General features: G+C 34.3%; 1 protein-coding gene and 1 pseudogene across 1 annotated transcript; one reads left to right on the plus strand and one right to left on the minus strand.

Moving 5' to 3' along the window:
• Window positions 1–11926: 11926 nt before the first annotated feature.
• Window positions 11927–19690, plus strand: LOC143600516 (ubiquitin C-terminal hydrolase 12-like; annotated as a pseudogene).
• A 1037-nt stretch (window positions 19691–20727) lies between these two features.
• LOC143600521 (protein transport protein SEC23 E-like) lies at window positions 20728–26763 on the minus strand. The gene is made up of 13 exons (XM_077078187.1): window positions 26044–26763; window positions 25943–25995; window positions 25688–25861; window positions 24892–25053; window positions 23914–24056; window positions 23758–23833; window positions 23508–23677; window positions 23335–23416; window positions 22619–22696; window positions 22387–22548; window positions 22042–22305; window positions 21845–21949; window positions 20728–21139 (listed from the first exon to the last, which is right to left on the minus strand). Exons 1-13 carry the CDS (start codon window positions 26264–26266, stop codon window positions 20996–20998), a joined length of 1836 nt encoding a protein of 611 aa, XP_076934302.1. The 5' UTR covers window positions 26267–26763; the 3' UTR covers window positions 20728–20995.
• Between the last annotated feature and the right edge of the window lie 426 nt (window positions 26764–27189).

The following is a 27189-nucleotide window of genomic DNA, read 5'->3' on the forward strand; positions in this document are numbered from 1 at the left end:
AAGGAAATCGTCTGCCGCCATGGTACTCCTTTGAGCATCATATCCGATCGCGATGGCCGTTTTATATCTCGCTTTTGGAAATCTCTCCAATCTGCGCTAGGAACTCGCTTGGACATGAGTACGGCGTATCATCCTCAGACTGACGGTCAGTCTGAGCGAACTATTCAAACTCTTGAGGATATGCTCTGATCTTGTGTTCTTGATTTTGGAGGTAATTGGGATTCGCACCTGCCTTTGATCGAGTTCTCTTATAATAACAGCTATCATTCCAGTATCGGTATGGCCCCATTTGAAGCACTTTACGGTCGTAAGTGCCGCTCCCCGATCTGCTGGAGCGAAGTGGGTGAAACTCAAATCACAGGACCCGAACTTGTTCAAGAGACAACCGATAAGATCGCCAAGATCCGTGATCATCTGCTGACTGCCAGAAGCCGACAGAAGAGTTACGCAGATCGTAGGCGGAAGCCTCTCGAATTTCAAGTTGGTGATCTTGTTCTCCTCAAAGTGTCGCCTTGGAAAGGTGTTGTCCGCTTTGGGAAGAAAGGTAAGCTTGCTCCTCGATATGTTGGACCATTTAAGATTCTCGCGCGTGTGGGAAAAGTTGCCTACAGACTTGACCTGCCGCCCGCGCTCAGTAATGTGCATCCAACGTTCCATGTATCCAATCTCAAGAAGTGTTTAGCTGACGAGAACCTTCACATTCCACTTGATGAAGTTCAAGTTGATGAAACTATGCATTTCGTTGAGAAGCCTGTTGAGATTATGGATCGCGAGGTAAAGCAAACCAAGCGCAGTCGTATCCCTATCGTGAAAGTTCGCTGGGAGTCCAAGCGCGGAGCCGAGTTTACATGGGAAAGGGAAGATCAAATGAAGATCAAGTACCCGCACCTGTTCTCTGCGCAACCTACTTCGAGATAAATTTCGGGACGAAATTTCTTAAAGTAGGGGAGACTGTGACATCTGCCCCGATCCGACCCGACCCAGGTACCCGTTTCTCTGACCCGATCTCTTTCTTTTATGATTTAGTATTTATTTATACTTATATTTTACTTTTAATAATAATAATGTACTTTTCCTTCCCGCCTCTTTCTCTCTATTTCTTTCCGCCGTCCCTCTCCTCCTCTCTTTCCGCCTTCTTTTCCCTCTGGACGCCGTCCCGCCCTTAAGCCTTGTTTCCCTCCTTTTCTTCTAACTCTTTGCTTGTCCTTTGTTCCTTCCCGCCTAAGGTTGTCTGCGCAGCTCCACGCGCCAGACCCCTTACAAGGAATCCTGCGTGAAGACCACCTGTTTCAGCGATTCGCGAGACGAACTCTTCTCGCAGCGCGCTAAGGATTTGTAATTCTTCTCGCAGCGCGCTAAGAACGGTAGTTCTTCCCGCGACGCGCTAAGGATTTGTAGTTCTTCTCGCAGCGCGCTAAGAATCGTAGTTCATCCCTCGACGCGCGAAGAATTATAGTTCTTCCCGCGGCGCGCTAGGAATTTTAGTTCCTCCCGCGGCGCGCTAAGAAATGTGATCCTTCCCGCGGCACGCTTAGAAATGTAGTTCTTCCCGCGACGCGTTAAGGTTGGTTCTGTCTGCCTTCGCGCTCGCGCACTTTTGCCTTCGCGCTCCAGCCTTCTCGCGCTATGTCTTGAGTCTTTTCTTCCGTTTAATCTAGCCGTTGCTTTTGTGTTGTCTTATCTTTTGAGCTGTTGACCTAATCTGCTTTATGTCTGAAAAGTTACTTTCGGCGCAGCATGCGCACCAACCCCATTGGTTGGCAGATAAAGTGACTGACATAATCTTTTGAGATCTGCTTTTGCCATGCTTGACCAGTACCTTTTTCTGACCCGCCCATGCCTTTTTACTGTTCCCTGTCAGCCTTTTTCTCTTTTTCCCTGCTGCCATATCTTTTGATATCTTTTGCTTTTGGAATCTTTTGCTTTTTGAGATCTTTTCCCCTTTTCTAGGGATTTTGTTCCCTAGGGTTTCTCTATAAATAATAGTATTATTTTTCCTAACACTACACACACAAACACTTAATCTCTCCTGTTCTCCTTGCTCTCTCTGCCGCCTCCCTCTCTGCCTCCGTCTTCCTCCCTGTTCTGTCCTGCTTTTCCGGTAATATATATATTATATATAATAACTTACTTATTAATTATGCTAACTAATATCAAGACTTAAAACAAATCATTAAAACAATAATCTTATTTATAGGTTAACTTGTGCTTGTTTAAAGTTGGTTCTTGCTTTATCTTACACCGCACCGTTTATCAAGTGAGTAATCTCGTACCTAATCCCTTTTTATTTTTAATGTTTTGGGATGTTCATGTGTTCGTACAAACTTAGAGTCTTAAACTTGTTTATGAACTTTAGTCGCGCAGTATCCCATGTGTTGAGGACGTTTACTTGGCTGTTTATTTGTATGTGTGTATCATTAACCGCTTTGTTCGGCCTATTCCGAAGTTTTCATGGATCCATTAGATGAACACGGGAGACCTATCGTTTACGGTTTTCTTTGTTTACACTTGCACAGATGTTTTCTCGTTTTTGTGCTCAATTGGGAGCACGGATTGAACTATGAACTATGAGCTATGATCTATCTAGGCTTGATCACAATCTGATTGCACCCTTGTTAAACACCAGACATACACGTGTTGCGCGCAGATTTATTGTTATCTATGTATTGTATTAAACTTGATTTCTCACCAACACGCAAGTGTTTGACGTTTATTTTAACACATGTTCAGGTTTGCAGTAGCTGTTTTGGAGCTTGTGGACACATAGGACGTTTTTACTTTTGGACCTAGATTAAAATGTATCAAGACAAGTTATTGCTGTTCGAATATTTTGATTTATAATATATTGATTTATGTTGGTTTATTTATATCTTATGTATACGTTGCGCATGCGTGAATGAATATATTTATTAAATATTGACACCCAATAGTGTCACGAGTAATGAAACAATATGTGGCGCCCCGATGTATAATCCGCCTTTGGTCGGGGTGTTACAACATGTATCAGGGCCTATAAACGAGTGTCCATCACCACGTAATGTGTGTAACCCAATATTGGTAAGCGCAGAACCTAGCGTCCCGCACCGGTATTCAACGTGATTTACTTAGTTAAGCGTGTTTCATGTCGGTAACATGCGTTCCGGTGCCGGTTACGCGTGTTCAATTTTCGGTTACGCGAGTACTGGCTTTGCACGTGTCGCGCGTCCAATTTCGGGTTATGTGCGCACTATCATCAGACAACGCATGTACCAACACAAATTATGTATTCACTATTGAGTTATGTGCGCAACCCGCTGCATTGTGCAGGCTCCCAGCTAGTACTATATATAATGCATGAGGACCTCTTAAAATTTAAAAGGTACAATCACTATTGCATAAACTATAAGCACCAATGCATGTAATTTTGAAAATTTAGGGGTAATGTAGTATTTTGAACACTATGTATGGTTAAGATTATTAGTTTAGAAAATAATTACAAATATGATCCTTCAACTTTCACAAAATTTTGTTAATTTATAAAACACCTACACATAAAACCCTTATTTTTACCCATTTATTTGACAAATTCATTTAAATTTTTTGTTTTTTCTATACCTAATGTTTAAAAAAAACGAACTTACCATTGCAACGTGCTTATTTATGTCAACGTTTCGATGTAAATTTTATTTTATTTTGAGGTGTTTATTATAATGTATAAGTCAACTAAGCATAGGAGTTCAACTTAAACATACAATTATAAACCTAAAAAAATTACAAATTTAACCCTTAATCTATACTCAACATTTTTAAATTTTAATTAATTAGTAATACCCTTCCATCCCATTAAGTTTACCTATATATTCATCTATTTTTTTTCGTTGTTTTTCCTTTATACCCTTGAATATATTGAGTTTTAATAAATTTCAAACATATAATCATGACGTGTTTATTTGTCAACGTTTAGATGTAAGATTTACTGAAATCGATGTGCATGTTATCAATAAAATGATTTCGTGTAATTTATAAAAATAAAAGTATCAATTTTGATTCATGTCAATATGGCCAGCAAAATAAACTTCGATCATATATTTTTTTTAATAATTTTAAATACTTCGGGTCAACGATCAAGAACTTTGACAAGTCAAAAGCGTTCGAGTTATTACGGGATTTAAGCCAATGGGTTTAGGCCATTATAAAAAACACCATTCTTTTTTTATTTTTTTGAAAAAATCGTATCGTACCATATGTTTAAAAGTAGTAAAATTCTATTAGAACATATTGTCGTTGCCACAACATCATGCGGATTTACTACTAGTAAAAATCCCATATCTCAATCTCTATACATAATATTCATTTTGAAACACGTGTGTTTAATTTAATATTGTGTTCAATTCTTAGATGGTCCACGTCTCATTTCTTTTATCAAGCTTCCTCTGTAAGCTAAGCTTTCTTAACTTTCAAATTTCAAATTTTGAAAGATGCTTCTAAACCCTAAATCTATCATCATCCTTCATCTTTCATTCATGGGTTATGGTAAGTTGAACAAGCCTTTGCAAACCCTAATCATTTCTTCCTTCCTGTCTTACAATTCATCATCAAACTTCATTCATCATCCTCATGTGATGAGAGCGGCGGTTAGGTTTCCGGCCGTGGAACAAATATCCCGGCGACAATAGTTCTGGCTTAACAAATCAGGTAAATGTAGGGCTTGACCTAAGTATCTTTAAAACTTTCTTTTGTATATTATTATGTTTTAAAAATATAATGTTTGTACATCGCGTTTTCCGAGACCCATACGACACAGGTGCCAATGGTCTACCAGTTGGATCTACATCTTTAGCTCTTCTAAAACCCTAAATCAGAATCCCAATTGTATGATTAAGCACCTTTGTGAGTTTTATTCGAGAAATTAACTTTATTATGTTATATTGTCAATGTTCATATAATTAATTTAGGGATTCACCCTTACATTGTTACCTCTTTTTCTAGAGTTCATTGGAGATTTGACTGAGAGGGGACGGTTGCCAAAGGAAAATGTGTTAGCTTCCGATTAAAGTATGCACACTAAACTCTTCATTGACTCATAGCATTTTAAGTCTTTGTTGGGTAGTGAACCATATTGCAACAATTTATATGATTTTTTTTCAGGTTTGGATATTGTTTTAGAGCATGGAAATTCATCTATGAAAACTCAAATAAAGACTTTCGTTGCTGAGGTATCACATCTATTCACTCATCACTCTCCTAAATTGCCAGCAGATTTTATTTCCCATTGTTTTAGACCATGAAAATCCATCTATGAACATGCTTTGCAATTTATGGGTCTTTGTTACAAAGCATGAATGAGAATTTTCAGTTTTCAGGTAAGAGATCTTATACAAATAGTGATTATAAATTTATAAAATAGTTAAAGTATGGTTTATATTTTTTTGAATAACCAAAATTTGCAGTATGTGATCCGATCTTATTTTACCTTTTCGAATCGTAGTTTAATATGGGGAATTTGAACATCAATTAGTTTGTTGCAATAATGATTGACAGAATATCTGATTTTATTTCACTTACTTTATATTCGTTCATTAAAACTAATTAGGATACATGTATGCGTTCATTTTTGGTTCTTTTATGGGTCAAGCTATGTTACAGCGTCAAAAAATGCATACAGGTCAATTGTGTTGCAGCCTCTGAAATTTGTGTTGCATATTAATAGTTGCCGCATAATAAATATCTGCATTTTGGCTTCTTATAACATCAGTTTTCATGCATTTTGTCAAGTGACCAAACTTGCAAAATGATCAAATCACATGGACTATTCATGCAGATGTCTCTAATAATGTGCATACTAATGTTTACAATTATCAGTGATTATGTGCTTACTAAAATCATCTGTAAAAAGGCTAACAAGGCTGCCGGTTTATTGGCCCGTTTAGTTACTATTTTACACAAACCACTAATTTTTCTCTTAACACTTTTTTAAAATAAAGCTATCATTTGCTAATATATTTTCCTTTTAAATTTATCTTAACTGAGTTCTTGAAACAGAAACATAAATCCCTGCTAATTTGTGGCTGAAGACATTGAAAATTAACTGCTGGCAATTTTTTGTCATTAACGAGCGTCAAGCTCGACTTAAAGTTGAAGTGGATGATAAGGTGCTCATATCTTTTTGTTGTTCTGCACTATTTGTTATTTCACTAAGTAATGATTGTAATATGTAGATACAAGTCTACACATATAATGGTACGCACTATCAAATTTTTTATGCTTGCATTTTTTAAGCTTGATTCGTTAGTACTAAATTGTACATCTTAAGTTTAATTATTTTTTTTTCTTTTCCTGCAATAGGCTAGGTATTTGGTATTGCTGTCATAAAGGCTACTTTTGAAGGATTGTAGTGATCATCAGTCAGCTACAGAACTTGCTCAATAAATGGTAATTCTATAAAATCCAACAATGCTTAATTTCTTGTCTATCCCAAGTATTATTAAACTTGATGGTGATGTGTGGTTTGGATGTAATTTTGTTCTCTAGGTATAATTCCATTTTAAAACTTACTTTCTGATTTATTAATTTCTTACTTTTTTAATTTAAATACTCAATAGGTTAAACTGGTGGTTGGTGCAAATTCCTGAACATATGCACGGGATATAATTGGTAAATATGGTCTTTATAACTGTAGTGAACGGTTTGGTTTACAGTCGGTGGGTTTGGTTTCGCAGTCGATTTATTTTCTTAGTTTCGTTCGGTCAGTGCCAAAGGATTAAACCGTAGTGAACTGTTTGGTTTATGGTTTATACAAAAAACCAACCGTATAAAACCGGACAGGGCTGTGAGATTTAGTTACATTTTAAAATTTTAAATATATCATATTAAATATATTTAACTATGTAAATCAAGCAAACTGAAACATTGAAGTGAACACTGGCCTAACTTTAGTAAATTAGTATTTTTTTGCTTATTATTTGGAATGATCATTGGCTCTGTGTTGCTCTCTGGTTTAAACCTAAAAAATCTCATACTTATTTGTTAAATGAATGTTTAGAAGCATTAGAAACTACTAAGGTTTAATGCTTGATTAGTTGATTGGTTAAAATATCACATTCTATAAAAACTATTGTCTGCCTTTATGTAATTCAAATTTTGGATATTAAGAAGAACCTATAATTCAGCTTCTAATTAATAAGGTAACCAAACCAACCTTAGAGGTTTTGTTAGTATAATTTTCAAACTGTGAAACCAAACCGGAACCAAACCGTATCTAACAGTTCGGTTTGGTTCGACTTTAAATTTCAACAGTTCAGTTTCGGTTTTTTATTATCAATAACCGTTGGTAACGGTTTGGTTTACGGTTGGACCCATAAACCGTTAAAACCGGACCGTGAACACCCCTAATGGTCAGCTTAACTATAAAGAGGGTGTAACTTTTATTAATTTGCAGGATATGATAACAAATATGGCAATGAAATGGGGCCAAAGATGCAATAAAAAGAGCCATATAGGACGTGCTTACTGCTCTCGGAATGGAGACACAGGTACACACATATCAATTATGTTATTTATTATATATTGTGTAATAATAAATAGAACATGCATAATTTCATAATTTCTTTGAAGGAAGTCTACCTACAATAACAAGAACTCCAGTAAAAGATGTTTATTTGATAACATGTTAGTTACCCCAATATGATTAGTCATGTTATTATGATTATGTTACATTTAATTGGCGTTTGCATATTTCAGGTCTGCAATGGAGCTACATATGTCCACAATGATATGCTAAGAAACAAGAAAGATGGAATATTATGTTAGGTGTTGATGAAATGTTGAATTACATATGTACTCAAGATACTGAAATGGATCTAAATGAATGATTTGTGTTTCTTCTAATAAAGTCGGTCATTTTTTTCTCATAAATTAAATGAGTTGTGTTTTTATCTTAAAACATATATTTTTCAGTCAGTATCGTATATAAAATGACTCATGCTTTAATAGTTGTTTGTAACTCATTTGGCTTGCTTCATGCTTTAATAGTTGTTTGTAACTCATTTTTTTGTTATATAAATTGCATTTACTTTGTATTCATATTACAAAATTGTTGTTACTAATGAGTTTTTGTTTTATGCTTAATAATGGACGTGCACAAATCGGGTTCAACTGGAAAACCCGAACCGGTTCGGAACCGGTTTTTTCACACCGGGTTGTAAAATGGCATCGGTTCCAATCAAGAACCGGTTCGGTTCCCGACCCGAACCGATGTCCAGATATTACTTTTAGGAACCGGGTAGGGTATGAACCGGGACCGGTTTTTACGTAAAAACCGGTTCCACCAGTTTTTTTTGAAATTCAAATATTATAGCCGTTAGGAACCGGTTCCAACGGCTATATATCCGTTTTTGACCGTTGGAACCGGTTTTTTAACTATAAATAGGTTATTTTTTTACTCTAAATAGCAAGGTTTGTTTGTGTACTTGTTAAACCACTTCCAAAACTATAAAACACACTCCAAACCACAATTAACCTTAAACCGATAACAAATGGCAACTAATGATGACGTTGTTATGGTGATTGAAACAACAAGATGCCCCGATGTTTGGGTTCATTACGATTTGTGTCTCATGACCGACTCACATGAGTTGGCACGTTGCAAATATTGCTCGAAGTTTCTTAAAGCAGGGTCCAACTCGACATTACGAAAACATACGAATAAGTATTGTCGAGAGAAAAGAAGTTTGGATGCTAAAAAAACGGAAGTGGGAGAGTCGTCCGGCTCTACAACCCAAAAATAAGTATTCCCGGATTAAAACGACGGACTTTGTTTTTTAAGTTTTAGTTGTTATGTTTAGTATCGTTTATGTTTTAATAATGTTTGTAATAGTTATTTTTTAAATAAATAAAATGTTCGTTGTTATTAAAAATGTAACAAAAAATTAATCATGAGTAACAAAAGTAATTATAATAAAACAAATCAAAACTAAATATTAGTTGAACAAGTTACAAATAATTTTACCAAAACAAATAATTACAACTCTTCTTCGTCTTCATTCTCGTCTTCACCCTCGTCTTCGTTATCGGAAGAAACCCCGTCCTCCGCCTCCTCATCATGAATATGACGCTCTATTGGTATTTCGTCTTCAAAGTTCGCCTTGTGTTGTATACGATCCACCGCATCCAAATGGTCCTTTAGGCAAATGCAAACCTCTAGAGACTCGGGAGTTAATTTTGTTCTTCGCATAGATAACACATTCCCACTAAGAGAAAAAACCGATTCGGAAGCAACCGTTGAGGCTTGTACGGCAAGCAAATCACGAGCCATGGCGGATAGAATGGGAAATTCGTTTTGTTTACCTTTCCACCAAGCCAACAAATCAATATTGCGAATTTCGTCGACCGTTGCGCCCTCAACATAGTTTGCTCCACTATATCGACCAAGTTCGCTAGTTGGTGTGTTTCCTCTTTGCCTTTTGTATTTTCGTATCAGTTGGCCTTTTGTATTTTCGTTCTTTGGGTTGATGTTATGATAATATTTAATGTCTTTTGTCTTGGGTATCTATGATTTTGCATAGAACCTTTTATATTTTTCTGTATTGTTATCTATCAATGGTCATTAGACTTGCTTATCTACACTTTGTATAACATGTTACTTATTGATCATGTTATAAAATTTAGCATTTTTAGTCACCACAAGGCCAATGGCCAAACTTGAAAATATGTATGTAGAAGGATTCCAAAATTATTGAGAACTGTAAATAGATCACATTAATAATATCACTTCTCCACGCTATCTAATAGTTTTTATTTATACATATTAATTAACCTTGTTTCCGTGTTATTCGATCATGTTATTTGATGGTTTCTTCTTCTCAATGTATGTTTAAGCATAATTGATTTTTTTAATTTCAGATTTATGTACCAGCCCTATATATAACACAGTCTATATGAAGATTTAATGAAGACGATTGCCATCAGATCATCGAATATATGAATCGCCTTGGATTATGGAGATTTGGAAGTACTTTATTGACGAGTTATTGTAACAAAGATTTGTTGGGATACTAAATACCTTAAACTATTATTTGGTAACCCGTGTGTAACACGGGATATAAGCTAGTCTTATCTTACTCTACTAATAAACAAAAATAATGATGATGATGTGTCATAACAACATTAATCCTAATTTCTAATCTCTATTCTCCTTAATCCATGTTAATCATGGGTCATGGGTTAAAATCATTTTTTCAATTGGGTTATAAAATAGTCAATTTTCCATTCTTATTGTAACATCCGGCCCCTCGCACCACCAATATTGTCCGCTCTGCCCACGAAGAGCTCACGGATTTGTTTTTGGTTGCCCAAAACGCGTTGGTGATTAAAGAGGCAGAACATTTACTTATAAACCAAGGATCTCTCTTGTCCACAGCCGATGTGGGATTTGCCTAAGAGTGGGACGATGTTGTGTTTGCCAAGGGTGTTACAGACAACCCCCCTTTGGACTCATCGTCCTCGATGCGGCGTGTCCCAACATCCCGAACGGCACAAGAGTGGCTTTGATACCACCTGTAACATCCGGCCCCTCGCACCACCAATATTGTCTGCTCTGCCCGCGAAGAGCTCACTGATTTGTTTTTGGTTGCCCAAAACGCGTTGGTGATTAAAGAGGCAGAACATTTACTTATGAACCAAGGATCTCTCTTGTCTACGGCCGATGTGGGATTTGCCTAAGAGTGGGACGATGTTGTGTTTGCCAAAGGTGTTACACTTATATTCTAATATTTCATCTCATTCTTAGTAGCAGCTATCAATGGGTCATGAACCAAAACCATTCTGACAATTAGGTTATAAAATAGTCACACAATTAAAAGTAAAATATTTATTGAAGATCAAACAAATAGAAATATGAAAAATAAGTAGAAAAATAGTAAAGAACGATCTTTTTCTAAGGTTATTTTGCTCCTTTGACGTTACAATTTTTTTATGAACATTATATGTTGCATTATTCCGAGTAACTAGCAGACATGGTCTAAATTTGTTTATTTGGATGACGATATGAATATTTGTGGTAAAACAACAAATGTTGTATACTAAGACATTTTATCAAATTTATAAATTTGATATTCCAGGCTTTTTATTGTTTGTTCAATATATTTCAATTTTTTTACCATTAATTTTGTTAATTTATTTCAAATAGCAAACCTTATTTTTATCATTTGACAAATCTTGTGTAATACACGGGTTTAAAAGCTAGTATATAATATAAGAGTAACGGAAAAATTAAGCCACTTCATTTTAAGTAATGTATAAAATATTGAACATAAGTTACAACTACAATACATCTTGAAAAAAGGTAATATGGTCTTTCAAATAAAAAAAATAACATTCATTTAATATATTTATAATTTTCCATCTTTAACTTTTGTTAAATTAAAAAATAATCGCATATTTGCCCCTCATCTTTAACTATATATTATTTTTTATTTTAACTTTAAACCAACTTATCACCTTTGATTTTTGAACGGCTATAACTTTTTCATACTTTAATATATTTTAAAAAAAATTACACTATAAAACGGGCATTTTATTCTCTTTAATTTGAGTTTGATATTGTTGCAGTTTTTTGCAATTAAAAAAATAACATTTTACGTATGGGTGTTCGCGCTCCGCTTTTGAAAGTTTTTAAGTTACACCTATGAGCAAAATCGTTAGTTAACAATTTTTTGTCTTCAAAAATCGAAATTGAAATATTAAAAATTGAACCCGAAAGAAGGAAAAACCAACCATGAATCCAAACCAATGACCGGTTTAAACGTTTTAAGGTTTCAAACTGAACAATGAACATCAGTTATTGTTACATGATTATCTGGGTCTGTGTTCAAACACTCGTTACATCGTGCGGGCACTCGTCTAATAATAACATAAGATTAAGAGTAGATAATGCCCATGTTAATTATATTCCTTGCTTGAACCTTCAAATGTGAAATGCCTTCTTTAGCATTAACCTTAGGCATTAAAAATGACTAAATGTTTGTGTTTATGAGAAGGAGAGAATAAGTGATTAGGAGGAAACACTACTAATCTCAAGCATATATAGTCCTCCAAAATCCCTTAGGATTTAAATTAACAAGCCATTAGTATCTTAATTTGGCACACAAATACTCACATCTCATTTGAGTTTTCATTCATGGCCTTTGAAGAATCATGTTTAGAGCCTTTGAGACTAACATCTATGGCACCACCTGCTCACTACATTCTCAACATTCAACAGTTCTCTTTATTAACAAAGCAAAATGTCGAAAGATACGAATGTTGATCAGTTCTTCATGTAAGCAATAGAAAACATGATAAATATTAAACCTATGAACCTATTACAGCAAGGAGAGTAGTAACCGCAGCGGGGTATGATGTAGTCGACATGTTTGTCATCTTGATCGAGTTCCCCTTTAGGATGTATAGTTAAGGATGGTTAGGGTTCTTGAGAGGAACCCGGTTTAGGAGAGAGAGGAGACACATGATTTCTTATTTGTATGAGATTAGGTTATGATGTTAATTTATTCTCTCTATATATACACCCAAGGGGAAACCCTTTATTAGCTATTAAGAGTAATATGGCCCATCAACAATTACTAAGCTAATATATAATAAGGTATAATTAATTATTTTGATCTATTATTATATAAATGATAATGATGGCCATATAAATAAATATATAAAATATATTTATTCTTACATTCTCCCACTTGGCCGAGTAATCATTTATTATGAGTATTAGATAAGCCTGATCAGGAGTTAACACTCATTTTAGCTTTAAACTTAAACTGGAGCAGAGAAATACAGTCATTGAATTGAACATCAGCTCAAGACCCCCATTAATCATACTGCAGTCCTTATTTAAAACCTAAGTAGTTATGATCAAAATTTTCAAGTAAGCCCTTCAGAACGTTTGATATGTATAATAATTTGTCTATATGTCATTATGCATGCAGAACATTTTAAGAGACATACAAAATCAAAACTAGTGAAGAAATTAATAGTTAATCATTCATAGTACGATATGCAGTTGTACATGGTCATCAATAAACCCCTCATGATTATAAGCGCTTTCATAATACTTACGGGTAGACCTTTAGTTATAGGATCCTTAAGCATATCATAAATGTATTCGATACGAAAATTTAGATTCCTCAATTCGTTCATAAACGAATAATTAGTTTCATATCGAAATTTAATGCAACACCTCTCAAAGTGTTAGTGTTTGAGAAAACATGGTAGCTGACTTTATCACAGTAAGTCTTCAATATATAATAATTATGGAGTTAATAAACTTATGAGTCCACTGATAAATTTTCAACAACATTTATTGCTAATTGTGTTGTGATTAATCAACATATCATGTCATTATAACTTAGATTGTTGTTATCAGTTCTTTATGACTCCTCCATGAGATAGATTTATCTGCTGACATGAGAATATATCCCGAAATTTACATTAGGTTACCTTTGAATATAACAAAGTTTAGAGTAATCTACCGGTTTGAATTCTCACTTCTTCTTTTAAATTATAGTCTTTCGTTTCTTTTAAAGATATTTTAATACTCTTTTAAATGCTTCACATTCATCTAGATATATCTAGTGTGTTGCAATTTTAAGTAATATCTGAACGAGTATAGACTTGAACCTACATAAAGCTTCTACTTAATGAAGCATAAGGTAATAATCTCACTTGAACCTACATAAGGCTTCTACTTAATGAAGCATAAGGTAATAATCTCAATGATCCTATTATCCTCTAAATAGAGCAGTATTGTTTGTTACATGTGTAAGGAATATCTCCGAGATCTATAATATCAAAGTATGTGTGAACAATGCTTTGACTTATGTAACATATACTTATCAGAAGAATATCATCTATATAAGGACAAGTTTGTTTTTAGTTGCTCCCACTCATCTTGAGGTAGGTACATTAATCCACTTGGTTTTTGATAAAAATAATTGTATAAAGATTCCATCACATTTTGATGTTTGCATTAACCATATATGAATTTTATTGACTTATAGACTAAATGTTCTTTGACCTTCAGTTTATAACTTTTAGGTTGCTTTATGAACAATAAGTATGTAAGCCGATTGTTAGGGAAAGTTGTTTTAATGTTCATCTAACGTAGCTCTTAACTATTATCATAAGCTACTAGAACAATACTGATACTTAAAGAAATCTTTTGTAATATATGTAAGAAGATTTTTTGATAATTTATTCCTCTTGAATATAACCTTTAACAATCAGTCATGTTTCTTAGTGTCTTAATATTTGTGTTAGGATTTAGTTTAGTTATGAACACCTTTAGGTGATTCAACCAAATCTCAAAACGTTAGCCTGACTTATGGAGTCAATTATGATTCATGCTAATGGTTTAATTATAAGGGGTAGGATCATTAAACTTTCCAACATCCATTTCAACTTAGTTAGGGAGGTTACATAATCATCAAAGTTAGTAGGTTTTAAAACCTTGATGACCTCCTGAGTTGATTATTGGGTTTATATGAAGTTTTCAGTTTCATAAATTAGCTCTTGGTTAGGTTGCTATCATTTTCAGGATTCTAAGTGTGTAAAAGTTGGTACAGTATGGTGTACAAGAGGTGTAATCGGAGTTAAATTCGGAGTAAAATTTCATGACTATCTTCCCCCCGTCTCTTGTACTTTTGTCAAGTCATTATAAAGACTTTTACTGCTCCCACTGACCTTAGAAACCTTTAGGAAATTAGCATACTTAGGGTCAATATTTAAAGACCAATAGATTCTAACAGAGAAACAAGTTAATAATATAAGTTATTGCAGTTTCTCTTGGTGAGGATTAGTTTAGTAAGAAATCTGAATTTGTCCACGTTTAAGCAACAATGAAACTTTTGTAAGATTAGTAGTAGTAGTAGTAGTAGTAGTAGTAGTAGTAGTAGTAGTAGTAGTAGTAGTAGTAAATTCTAAAGAGATAAGTTTTGATGAAATAGTGTTGTGAGCAGTGTCTTGTACAAGATGTGTAATTGAGATAATATCAAGTTTTCACTCCCCTGCCTCTTGCAAATCTTGTAAGATAGATTGAGACACTTAAGGCTCCCACTAATCTTTAATATCTCTACAAAAACTACATAAGGAGTTTCAATGATGTACGTGATGTGGGAATTTCTCATATATATGTTAGACTTGATTTGATTTCATTAACGTCCAGATGTTATAATAAACTTAGGGACATATTTAGAATAAATCTTATTAGTTATATATAAATGGATCTCTTTAAAACCATGGATCATAGAAGTCATATTAGATACAAGTAAATAGCCTTTTAAATGATAAAAGAATTATGTCTGAATATTCTGTTTGAATAAGTTCCACGAATGTCAGTGAAATATAACTTATGGTGGACCCATACTTATTCCTTAAGCCAAGTAATGTTTTATGGCATTTAACACATGATTAAAAACACTAAGAATGAGATTAGATGAAAAAATCACCCTCATCAACCATGTCATGATTTCTCATAAAATTTGGTTTTAATGGATGAATTTTATAAGTCTCATTTGTCTTTTGTTAAATTCTTATTGCATAATAACAAAAGTTGTGAAAGCATGTAGTATCATCTAGTTCTATTTTATAAATGTTTCAATCAATATACTGATAACAAATAATATGAGATTTTAGGGTAAGAGTGATTTTATGTTGGCTATGCCAACCTCACAACTGTCATAATGTAGCTTAAGTATTGATACTAAATTCTGATTTATCTCCAGAAAATTTAAGGTATCATAAAACGTAATTAGAATGCAGTTTTTCATGGTTATAATTGCCTTAACATTTAAATTTTGTCACCAACACTCATGTTAGTTATTTGTTGATATCAGTAAAGAAACTTATAGAACTAGACTCAGCCTATCATGTTAATTGGAATATTAGGATTAGCAGACTTAAATATCATTAGTATACGACTACTGTTTAGACAGATATTCTTTTGAATTATGGATAGCCTTGTTACTTATGCCTAATATAATGACATATTTTTACAACGAGACTTCTCCTTAGAGAACTTAAAGCTGGAAATAATACTTGTATTTTGTCTATAAACCTTAGAATTATCCTCTTTAAGGTTTTAATGGTGATGAGTTGAATAACATTTTATGTTCCACTATCATATTGTTTTCTTTTATATGTGTTGCTAATCAACATACTCGTTTTCCTTTTGTACTTATGAGTGTTATAGTTGATACTTAAGGCAACAAATTGTAATAATAGAAACTTTTAGTATGTAATGCATTAGAAAAGTGTACTTATTTCATGTGTGAGCCCTTGACTTTATGGGTCATGGTATTGTACATTATGATGTATTCAGTAACGTCATTTAACCTTATAGTTAGAACTTTTAAGGAGTGCATGAATCTTAGGAGTTATTTTAATTAGTCTTAGGAAAAACTAAATCTAGAATAACTCTAGTGATAGCATTTATTTATATAAGTTCTTGATTATCATTATCGTAAAAGACATTATGATTGACTCATTCTATTTGTTATGCTCCGGTTTTCAATGGAATGATTGTTATTAAAAAGAGCAGTAAGATAGTCATATCATGTCTTAAGGGATAACTAAAACTGAGAAGAGCTAAATATTATTGAAACTCTTTATGATGTAAAACTTATATTATGTTTTAATATTAGAGTGGACTATTTAGATGAGAAAATTATTTATAGAAGAAAATTATAGTGAGTAATGTTATGGGATATTAAGATAATACATATTAAAACTTATGATCATTAGATTAATGAAGGATCATTAATGTGAGGATCATTATATTTTATTGAAGATATGATATGTCTATTATTAACATCAAACTAATAGACTATTATTAAAAGTTCTACTTAAACAAAAAATAAATCACCTTTGGGCAGAAGTAAAATTTATTTAAGTATATGTGCAAAACAATTGTATCCCAGCACATTTGGGCAGAAGTCATACAATTATTTTAATTATGCACTGGTTAGTTTGCTAGATATAAATGTAACGCATCACCTTTGGGCAGAAGTGAGACATTTGTATCATGTTATGCAAAAACTAACAAAAGCTTTCAATTAGACTTGAATGATATGGTAAATGTAACTCATCATCTTTGGGCAGAAGTGATACATCAAAAGTTCATTCAAGTTAAGCCTTTATGTTTTGTAAAATTTTATAATGTTTAAGTATTTACAAAACATTTTAATGAGTTAATAGCAAAAACTTTCTGGGTAAAATTAAGGATTTCGAGAAAATAATGTTTTCGGGTAAATTATAGTTTTCGGATGATATGTGTTTTTGGTTAATAGGTTTTCGAGTGTTATGGGTTTTCGGGTAAAGTAATGAGTTTTCGAAAAATTAGTGTGCTTACGGGAAAAAGATTAGAAAACTATTCCAAAAAAAAAATCCCGTATAAGGCCATAAAGGTTAAACTCCGAGAACTCTAAAATCCAAAAATTAATATTATCCTAATTAAACTGAAAACACAGAAAACATTAATAGGACCCATACAATTAATTCCGTAAACTAGTTGCCCTAAACTGATTTCGAAATCTAAAAGGATAATAATAAGATTTGGTTCAAATCTTTTAAGGATTAACAATTATATCTATTTCCTATTTTAATGGGATTCAAATCTTTTTAGAAAATACCAAAACTTTTAATTAATTCAAGATTTGAAAAATTATATCCCTAAATTAACTTTAACAGATTTTTAATCCAGATTTGAACCAAAATATATTATAATTTTCGAAAAATTATGATGAACACGAAGAACATCGTTGAAAATTTTAATTATTAAACATATACAAAAATTGGAATCGAAATCTTTAAACATGATTTTAACAGATTTCGAAAATATTAGGGTTTATTAAATATGAATTTTAGCGATTTTAAACAGTATCATATATTGTTTTCGTAATAGAACATGAAAAAAAAACCGAAAAATTAGGGTTTATCAAGTTTTAGTCCATGTCTTCTGATTCAATTCCAGATTTAGGGAAAACATGAAGAACTGATTAATCAACATCACTCTGATGCCACATGTTGATCAGTTCTTCATGTAAGCAATAGAAAACATGATAAATATTAAACCTATGAACCTGTTACAGCAAGGAGAGTAGTAACCGCAGCTGGGTATGATGTAGTCGACATGTTTGTCATCTTGATCGAGTTCTCCTTTAGGATGTATAGTAAAGGATGGTTAGGGTTCTTGAGAGGAACCCGGTTTAGGAGAGAGAGGAGACACATGATTTCTTATTTGTGTGAGATTAGGTTATGGTGTTAATTTATTCTCTCTATATATACACCCAAGGGGAAACCCTTATTAGCTATTAAGAGTAATATGGTCCATCAACAATTACTAAGCTAATATATAATAAGGCATAATTAATTATTTTGATCTATTATTATATAAATGATAATGATGGCCATATAAATAAATATATAAAATATATTTATTCTTACAACGAATCAAATGAATTTGAAGCTGCCGGCTACAAATGGTACGTTATTTTTACTCACTTATATATTTTTAGTTAGAAAAGATTAAGACCGATTTATAAGTTAAGCAGTACAGATAAGATTTGTAACATGTAGGAAGTTGGTGATTCACCCGAATGGTGACAAGAGTAAAAATGTTGGAGAATTCTTGTCTGCGTACGTAGCCATCGCAGACTCAAACTCTCTCCCTCCTGGTTGGGGGGTCTATGCAACTTTCAGGATATTTTTACTTGATCAAAACAATGATAGTTACATCATACTTGAAGGTAACTATTTTTCAATCTGTATCATACATGAATGGTTACAACTTATAATTGTTACTAAGAATCTTGTATTATTAGGGGGTTGTGGAGTTAGAAACCACCAAGCACTTATGAATGATTTGTGATGTTACATAAATGGTTACAAAGTATTTTTTTTTAGGGATAATTGCCAAAATGGCCCTTTGTATCAACAAAATTACTTGACTACCCCCCTCAAACAAAAAAAAATAAAAAATGATCACTTTCTAAACTATCGAATTCAATGTATTAGAACTGACAGCCGACATATCTATCTGACACCCTTCCATTTTTGAACCAACCACATCCAGACACGTATAAAATTAAATGGTCGGCCATTGATCTGTTCTGTCGGGCTTCATATCTATTTTATCGGGCCTCATATCTATTCTCTCGGGCTTCATATATATTCTGTCGGGCCCGACGGAATATTATTACATACAAAAGTGAAGCCCAACGGATGCATGTTACAATCAATACCATAATTACCTGCATGGTTATATGTTACAATCAAAGACCTTGTTATAATCGACGATCACCTTGCAGATGAAATGAGTGAAGGAATACGATTTCATCGGTTGAGAACTGAGTGGGGCTTTGATAAATTCATCAGTCTTAAAGAGTTTGGTGATTCTAAAAACGGGTATCTTGTTGGAGACAAGTGTGTGTTTGGAGCCGAGGTATTTGTGTCTAAAGAGACATGAAAACGCAAAACCGAGTCGTTGTCAATGGTAAAGGATGCAGTTTCTTACAAACACGCATGGAAGATCGACTTATCAAAACTAGATACGAGTGAAACTTCCATCATATTCAACTTTGGGGCTCACAAATGGTAAACACTGAATTCTTTGTATGTTTAGGTGGTTTACCGGTAGTAAACTATCTAAATAAGTAAATATACAGGAAAAAAAAAGGATTTGTAAACAATATCATTAGGCATATAATTGTATTTACAACATACTTGGTATCTTTGCATGCATTTGTGCAGGAAGATATATATCGGTTATGATAGCAGTTTCGTGTATCTTAAGCTGGCTCTTGCTGATCTTGAAAATCTTCCATCTGGAACGAAGATACTTGCGGAATTTACTCTTCGTATGAGGGATCAGTTGAATTCAAGACACCAAGAAGCTAAAGGTAAATTTATCCCATCACTCACAATGATGTGAATAATCAACTTCACCATTCTGAACTATTATTGTTTATTAGTTATTATAACCATATAAACTGCAGCTAGTAACTGGTTCAGTGCTTTGAAACCGGAGTGGAGTTGCCAAAGATTCATTTCAGATGAGACGTTCGTACTGAGAAGTAGAGGGATTTTGGTACAAGGTGTTTTCTTTGTAGAGGCAGATGTTGCCATCCATGGAGAGAGAACTGTCTTTGCATAAGTTATAAGTTAGTTCCTTCATAATTAGTTCAATATAAAAATAAGGAAATCACATGCATGTATATATATAAATAAAACACATGCATGCATATTCATATGTGTATGTTTCCACAAATGTACAAAAACTACAATTAAAATGTAAAGTGAATATCTTTGGTTAAGTTTCCTGGCCCATGCTCATCCGAACTTGGCTTCTGCTGGCCAATATTTAAGTCAGTTTATGCAAGATCCTCGTATACGTCATGGGGAGCCTGCATTACACGCTCTTCGTTATGTCAAAGGCACATCTTCTCACCGATAAACTGACTAAAAAATAGAACATTCATCTTGTAGTTAGTTAAGACTTGTAATTTATTTAGTTCCTTTTCTTTGGTTAAAAAAATAGAACATTCATCTTCATCTTTGTAATAAAAAACAATTTATGAACGATTCAATGAATCCTAGCTGAGACAGCAAGCGACGCTTAAGGCGGTATACCCAAACCATTTTCTTTTTCGCTCTTTAATTTTCATAACTGGAAGCATAATCGACTTGAAAATTTAACCATTAACTTAAATACACAATCAACATACTATAATCCCGTTAATAAATTACAAAAATGTCGAAATGTAAAATGTCATATAGTAATCACACACTCGTCTCACTAACTTGCAGCCTCAAATTTATCACTCGCGCAACAGTCATGACCCCATTCATATTGCCAAAAAACCTTAAATAGAACAATTTGTTTCAACGCAAAGTGAATGGAACATGCTCATGCTGCAGGATTGATGTACCATGAGTTTTGAAACTTTGTAAAATGATTAAGTTTAACTTTGGGTCAAGATGATTGTACTGCAAGCTTCTGTAGATGCTCAAAGAAGACTTGAAGATTGATATCATCAGTGAAGATAACATCCATTCCGGCGCCCACGTCGTTATTGTATGTTGCTGATGGGTTCAATTTAGCCAACAAGAATCTAGCCTGTTTTATATAAAACAACCGATAAGTCATGCATGTCACTTCTAGAGAATCTCGAATAAACAGACCTAAAAACATGTCTAGTCTGCCACATCAAACGCCAATTTCCTCTCCAATAAGGACTAAGGAGACCCAAACACATCGCCATATCATCACCATGTTTTACATTTAATTTTAATAACCAAATTTTTAATTTTTTAAATGTGTTTTATTTAATATAATAAAAACTGTAGAAATTATATAAATATATAAAATTTGAAATTGAAAGATCACATAATATTTAAAAGTAATATGATTAAAAAACATTAACAAAAAAACTACATAAAGTAAACTAGTACAGCATATAAGAATACTTATCCCATATTTATTAAAAATATAACCGTTAGAACATTTAAAATTTATAACGTTACTAGAAAATTTAAATGTAAGTTTCTAATTTTTTTAAGTAATTTATAAACAAAGTTACTACTTACGAAAAGGGGCCTCCAAAAACGGCTGGTCAAAAGGGGTTGACCCATCACCCGCAAACAAGTTTTTGGTTCTTTTTTTTCCTATTAGCTATACGTTTCTCTGTGGCCCATTTAAGTTATTAAAAAAAAAGACCCAAATCGACCAACAAATAGGTTACTTGCAGTAAAAAATTAGATGTTCGCATCAATAGATGCACATTTTAAATTAATATAAAAAAATAAAAAACAGAATTATAACCTGAGAACCATGTTGATCGCACACCACTAATCTTGGGACAGGAAACCGCTCGCGTATTATGACTTCAGCATCATCATGTGGAGCTTGCAATAACTGTGCAAACACCTATTAACAGAAATAAAAAGGTCAACATATTAAAGGGTTCTCTCAAGAAATTAACAAATTAGCAATTAAGTAAAGAAAATAGAATAACATACTTGATGTTCAGGCTGATTCTGGTACCCTAAGTTCCTCCATTGAGCTATAGTCATACCATGAAAAATAACTATACTAAAATATGAATCCAATAAAAGGATTTTATCAGGTGAAATGGATGCCACATCAAGCAATGCCGGTGATGCAAGATCGTTAAACGAATATGACATTAATGACGGTTGTATCATAACTGTAGCATTTGTTATACTCTCTCGGTTTAGCATCATGCGAAAATAAGCAGTTTCATCTGGACTGTTATTAAACACCTGCCACAAAAACAAACATAATAATGGGAAGGGTAAAAACTTTAATCAAGATTAAAGACTCATTATAAAGTTTAAGTTTACCTGCACAAATTGTGATCTCCGAAGATTGAACATAAACTGAGGGAACAATGAGAATAAAGGATTTAACGAAAACGAGGACGGGTCGTCTTTTCGGTAGTCACCAAATTTAGAACATAGACGTATGAGGTTCCTGTCTAACCATCTTGTAGCATCAAATGTGTCCTAGAAATATTAATAATTTCCATCAGTCACAAATATAAAAAAATAAAGCAATTAATTGGTGAATTTGTACCTCCATCTCCATCTTATAAGAGGCTAATCTAGCCATTACTACAGTGGCAGTTTCTTGATCAAAACCTTGTATTAATTCCTGCGAAATACATCGTCCAAAATTTATGTCGTTCTCAAATACAATACATTATTAAGCAAAGTAGCAGACTAAAAAAATTATTATTCACAACTTTTTGCTCTTTATTATAAAATTGTATAATAAGTTACATCTTGACTAGGAGTGTAAACGAGCCAAGCCACTCATGAGCTACTCTTGTTACGCACAAAAAATATAATCATAAATATCTATATAAATAACTGTTTGGGTACAAAAAGTAATTAATAAATAATAAACAATCTGTACTCGAGCCTGATAGAATACTCATGAGGTGAGCTGGAGTTTTAAAAATAGAGCTCGAAACAAGCTTAGCTCAAGCTCTCACAATTAAAACAAACTCAAGCTTAAACGACTACTAACAAGCCGAGCTCAAACTTGAGAAATAGAGCTTGAAACAAGCCATGCTCGAGCTAGATAAACTACTCAGGAGCCGAGCTCGAGCTTGAACATACTATCCACAAGCCAAGCTGAAGCTTTAGAGAGAGAGCTCGAAATGAGCTGAGTCAAACTCTCGTAAATTAAACAAGCTCAGGCTCGGCTCGTTTACACCCCTAATTTTAACAGGTTGACAATATATTAAATTCAAAGCAAGAAATAGAAAAATGATTTTACTAGTTTACCTCTGAAACAACAGCAGTATCTACCCATCTTCTAGTAACGGTAGTAACTCTTAATTTAGATTGCCCATCAGCAGTCTGGTAACTGCACCAAAATACATGGCCCACAAATTTCAGTTACGTAAATTGGTTATGTAACTTAAAAAATAAAAACACACAGTAAGTCTCTTATTTACCTTGTAACAAATTGTATATACAACTGTGGATTTACATTGCCAGAAGGATCTTTGTCACTTGAAGCAACATCGAAGAAAACAGTCAAGCAAGTATCTTTATCCAGCCCACATAATTTCCAAGCGGTTGTATTCCCCTGACCAATTACTGTGCTGGCAACAGCAGGTCCTTTCTGAAATAGCATTTTAGATGATAAATTAATCATTTTGATCAATATAAAATTTCAATTCCAGATAAGATTTAGTAAGTGACCTTTTCCAAGGATGTACAAGGTCCAATTATCCCCTGAATTTTAATATCCTTTGAACAGTTGATTTCGAGAGTGCCACTGATGATATGAAATTAGTTATCAGTTTCTAAACACCAAAAAGAATGTAACTGTTATTCATCGATCATGATTATACTTACTTATGAGCGAGGCCGAGAGATTCTTCGCCTTTTTCAAAAACACGTCTGAACGAATCTTTAAAAACGGAGTGACCAAAACTTTCAGCTAAAACAACAAGGCCACCGGTTCGTTCAATGATCACCTTCATCTCTGCAACCCCAACCTAATTATACAGAAACTAAATTAGTAAACTGATATTTAAGAGGCGAATAAACATTTTTGAAAATCAGCTGCATACCAGCTAAAAGACTATATTTACTAAGGGTGTAAACTATAAACGAGCCAATCCACTCATTAGCACTTGAGGTCAGCTTGCTTTTAGATCAAATCTAGCCAAGCATAAATGAGCTCGAGACCGAGCCTAAAAATAAGCCCGTTTAATAAACAAGCCCGAGCTGGCTCACAAGCCTAAACCAGTCTATCATTTATTATAACTTTTACTTAATATATTAAAATATAATTTTATAATAACCATTATTATATACAAAATTATGACAAAAATAACTAAATAACAGAGATCAACAAACAGACAAAAAAATAATTATAAATGCATATTTTTTTAATTAATTGATAATAAAAGAGCCGAGCTTGAGCTCAAAAACCTACGCACAAGTTGAGCTTGAGCTTCAGAAATCGAGCTCGAAACAAGCAGACCTTGAGCTCGATTAAGTTAAAGAAGCCAAGCTCAAACCTAGACGAGCTTGGGTTGGGCTCGGCTCGTTTACACCCCTAATGTTGACCAATTCTGCAACCTAATTTCCAGGAGATGGTTATTATGTTACATTTAGCCTCTGTCCCATTCAGCAACAGTAGTAAGTCTGAATGATTCAGACCTAATTTTAACCATTCAGATGTATTTCTGTTTGGAACCAAACAGTCTGAAGTCTGAATGAATCAGATGTTTACATCTGAATGGTTCCATTCAGATGTAAACAAACAGCCCCTTAGTCTACCCTTTTGTTCAAAAAAGAGGCTTACATATTATGTATTGTTTGTACCTGGTCAAGGGCAGAAGCAAAAAGGTCCAACACATGACCTTGGTTGACCAACTGCTTTGCAAGTTCCTCATAAAACTGAACCGCCTTCCTAAAAAATGGTGCTGCATCCTTGTCTAAATCTTTATGTGAACGAACTGGGTCCGATAAATCTTTGGATACAATCTGCCAAAAACCCAAAAAGTAACAAAGATTTCAGATTTTCTCAAAAGTGGAAATCTAAATAAAGATAAGATATGATCTTCATAACCATCAAACACCAAAACTATCACCAATTACACATGTTTATACGCAGTTACAAAGTTTACTAGTTTGATCAACCAAATCACACAAGGGCATACAAAAAAACAAAATTTAAAGGCATTTCATCCAGTCAAGTGCCCTAATTATCCTTTCAAAGATGTTTAGCAATTAACCATATCACAAAAATAGTGGCAACAAAACGCCACATTAAAAGGTACATTAACTATATGTCTATATATTCATATGCTCGTTAACAAGGAAAGATAATAATGATAATATAAGACCGTCATAACCGTCAAACACCAAAACTATAACGGATTATATATGTTTATAGTTACAAAGTTCACTAATTTTATCAACCAATTTAAACAAGATCATATAAAGAATCAAAATATAAAGGCATTTCATCCAATCAAGATTGTAAACTACCAAGTTTATTTGTTTTTCATCTGTAAATGAATCGTTGCTGATACAACATATAGGAAAAATATACCAACTACATATTATTATCAAATCTAGTTACATAAATAAGTAAAAAGTTGCATAATGCACTTACCGATCCCGGGCCTTCGGTGCATGGACCACCCACCAATGCCACTATCCTTGCACCAGTTCCAGGCAAGCACGCCCCAATCAAACCCGCTGCAACACTCAACGCCACACCCGTACACCTTAACGACCGATTCCCAGGCGCAACCGGCCACTGATCCGTCCCCAACTCCTCCAAAAGCTAAAAACATCACTTCAAACAATCATCAAATTATTTAAACTTCATATTCTAAAACCAAACCAATCTCATAACTAAACTCACCGAATGAATAACATACGCCCCTTCCGAAGCCGGCAACAAAAACCTCGAAATCCCTGAATTCATCACCCCCACCCCATTCTGAAACCCCTGTCCCGTCCCACCCGGTCTCCTCCCACCCGCTAATCCCAACTGATCCAAAACCTGGTCTTTACTCACCTCCTTCGACCCACGAAACACGTAAACCTTCGACATATCCGCGTACCCCAGCTCGTGCACCTGCACTTGCGTCCCGAACGACACAAACCCCACCAACGCGTTCTCAGGCAAAAACTCAAGCGCCAGCTGCAACGCCGACTTCGCATACCCCAATTCCTCCTCGATCATACACGTATCAATTCCTCCTCAATCACAAACACATACACTGAACCCAAACCCGTATCATAATTATTATTACCATTATTAATATTATTAATATTATATTCAATTGTGGTGTAACTCGGGTAGAGTTCGGTGGGCAGGTTGGTTTCGGAAATGCCGTGATAATGCGGTGGGAAGTGATTACGTTGGAAGCAAAACGGGCAGATCCAGATTAAGGCTTGGAAGTCGACACGGCAGAAGGAATTGAGGACAGAGGAACATGTTTTGCAACGTAAGGGAGAGTAAGGGTTGGTCGGGATGAGTGGGTGTGGTCGGATCGGAGAGATTGAAGTGGCGATTGGGATGACGCACTTGCTGGCTTCGACTTTGGTACGAGGCCACGCGTTCCATGACAACGGATGCCGTCGGGATCGGTGGTGATGGTGGTGGTGGTGGTGGTGGTTGACATGGTCAGATCGGAGTTAGGGTTTTGTGGAAATTGGAGTCAAAATTGGGTGAAGATGCAGCAGGGAAGACTGTTGTAAGACTCTGGGTAGTTCCATTCACGAGTCGAGTTAGTGTGGATTTAAGCTCGAGCTTGAAATTAAACAAGACAGCTTGGCTAGACTTGAGCTCAAGCTTGAAGTTAAACGAGCCTAAGATCGAGCCAACAAGCTATGACCTGGGTCAAGCTCGGCTCGGGTCGCTTCAAATCAAGTTTTTTTAGCTAGCTTTATTCAAGTTTTTATTGAGCGGGCTACGAGCCACGATCTTTTTGAACAACCCTACTGGTGGGGTGGTTGGTCAATGGTTAATGAGGTTTTCCCTAAGAGTTTCCTTCATGTGGTGGCGGGCAGGGCCGGCCCGTAGGGTGAGCAGAGAAGGCAACGGTCCAAGGTCCAACGTCTTTTAGGGTCCATAATTATTATTACGCATTTATTATATAATAT

This window comes from Bidens hawaiensis, unplaced genomic scaffold, assembly GCF_021521415.1.
Source record: "Bidens hawaiensis isolate Kalapana, Puna unplaced genomic scaffold, B.hawaiensis_p1.1 tig00054209_1, whole genome shotgun sequence".
In the NCBI taxonomy this organism is placed as follows: Eukaryota; Viridiplantae; Streptophyta; class Magnoliopsida; order Asterales; family Asteraceae; genus Bidens; species Bidens hawaiensis.

What these genes read in the sequence shown, in the direction of transcription:
- LOC143600521 (XM_077078187.1), bottom strand. Translation starts at nt 26,266, where the DNA reads ATGATCGAGGAGGAATTGGGGTATGCGAAGTCGGCGTTGCAGCTGGCG. An exon ending in ATACTGCTGTTGTTTCAGAG is followed by an intron (nt 22,697 to 23,334) that starts GTAAACTAGTAA and finishes TGTATTTCGCAG; the next exon opens with GAATTAATACAAGGTTTTGA. An exon ending in CTTATAAGATGGAGATGGAG is followed by an intron (nt 22,549 to 22,618) that starts GTACAAATTCAC and finishes TAATATTTCTAG; the next exon opens with GACACATTTGATGCTACAAG.